At 68.1% G+C, this 1,326-nt stretch overlaps 1 protein-coding gene across 1 annotated transcript in view; it reads right to left on the bottom strand.

Moving 5' to 3' along the window:
• Nucleotides 1-1,320, bottom strand: part of HSPA12A (heat shock protein family A (Hsp70) member 12A) — a 67,501-nt gene extending 66,181 nt beyond the window's left edge. The window contains exon 1 of the mRNA XM_023530104.1: nucleotides 1,266-1,320. Within this exon, the coding sequence (XP_023385872.1) occupies nucleotides 1,266-1,308 (43 nt within the window). The 5' untranslated portion in view covers nucleotides 1,309-1,320. The remainder of the gene's footprint in view (nucleotides 1-1,265) is intronic.
• Between the last annotated feature and the right edge of the window lie 6 nt (nucleotides 1,321-1,326).

The following is a 1,326-nucleotide window of genomic DNA, read 5'->3' as shown; positions in this document are numbered from 1 at the left end:
CCCCGCACCCCCAGCACTGCAGTGCTGTGTGGGGAGGCACCTCCCAGATCCGCAGGGACAATGGGCTGGGGAGGGGGCAGGTGCCTCTGGAGCACAGCAAAGGGCGGGTCCAGCGGCCACTGACAGCAAGACTGTAATCGCACCGCCCATGGTGGCTGTGCTGCCACCTGACTCAGTTTCCCCAGCTTTGGGGTCCCCACAGAGCCGAACGCTCCTTTCCTGGATAAATTTCCCTTATGTCCCGGGCATTTTAATTTCATCCTCGCTAGGCGATTTGTCCTGTTGCTCGGGTGGAAGCCGCCGAGCCATGCTCTTCTCCAGCAGCCGCTCCTGCCACGGCCCTGCGGATCAGGGACGAGCGGCACTTCCAGGCACCCAACTTTCCCCACTTGGGACCCACAATGCTGACTAGCCCGTCCGCTCCTCTGGCGAAGCCATGATTTATAGCCCGAGGCTCCAGGAGCTGCCCTTCTTTACCAGGCTCCTGGATCCTCTCGCTCCTTACCCCTCCCACGCCCCGCCTTAGCCCTAACCACGCTCCCCAAAGAAAGCGGCCCTGGAACCTCTGCAACATTCGAGCGCCGGTGCTGTGCACTGGGCGCTGCCTTCCTCCCCACCCGCGCCGGGAAAAAGAGGGAACAGTCGAGCCCTGGACGCTGCGCCCCTCCTCAGCCCAGGGAATCCCTGGGGATGGGCGGGGAAGGAAGCGGGATGCAGTTCGGACAGGAGCTGCAGCCCCCACTCCGGTCGCGTAGGACCGATCTCGGCGGGGTGAGGGAGGGGACAGGTCGAAATCTTCGATTTCCCCCAAGCTCCCACGCCCCGCCTCGCTGAGTCAAGGAATGAGCCCCTGGGGATGCCGGGGCCACCCCACGGGGAGCCCTTTACCGGGTAAGCGCGGGTGTCCCGGCACGGCGCGCAGGGGATGGACACGGGGGTCGGTTCTCGCCGGGACTCGCGCCAGGCCCCGCAGAGGCGCCACCCTGCGGCGGGGACGGACAGGGTACCCGGGAGGGGATTGCGGTCCCCGCCGCAGTGTCCGCACCCCAGCCGGAGCGGAGCACGTGATCAGCGGGCCGCCTCAGGTCCCCTGGACCCCCAACCCCGCCGTGGCGCTGACTCCGGCCCCATCGATTGGATAAAATGGGGTGGAGGCGCCCACTTTCCCGCGGTCCGCGAGGGAGCTGCGGGGCGCCGGGCCGAGCGCGCCTCATCCCTCTCCGGCGCGCCCCGCCTCAGCCGCAGGACCTGCGCTCTGCACTCACCTCGGGGCCCCGTGTCGCTGCCGCCAGCCTCCTTGTCCGCCATCGTCGCACGGCCCCGGCC

Source organism: Pteropus vampyrus, unplaced genomic scaffold, assembly GCF_000151845.1.
Source record: "Pteropus vampyrus isolate Shadow unplaced genomic scaffold, Pvam_2.0 Scaffold46, whole genome shotgun sequence".
NCBI classification, from domain to species: Eukaryota; Metazoa; Chordata; class Mammalia; order Chiroptera; family Pteropodidae; genus Pteropus; species Pteropus vampyrus.
Note: the sequence above shows the minus strand (reverse complement) of the source record. Positions and strands in the feature narration are given on the sequence as shown.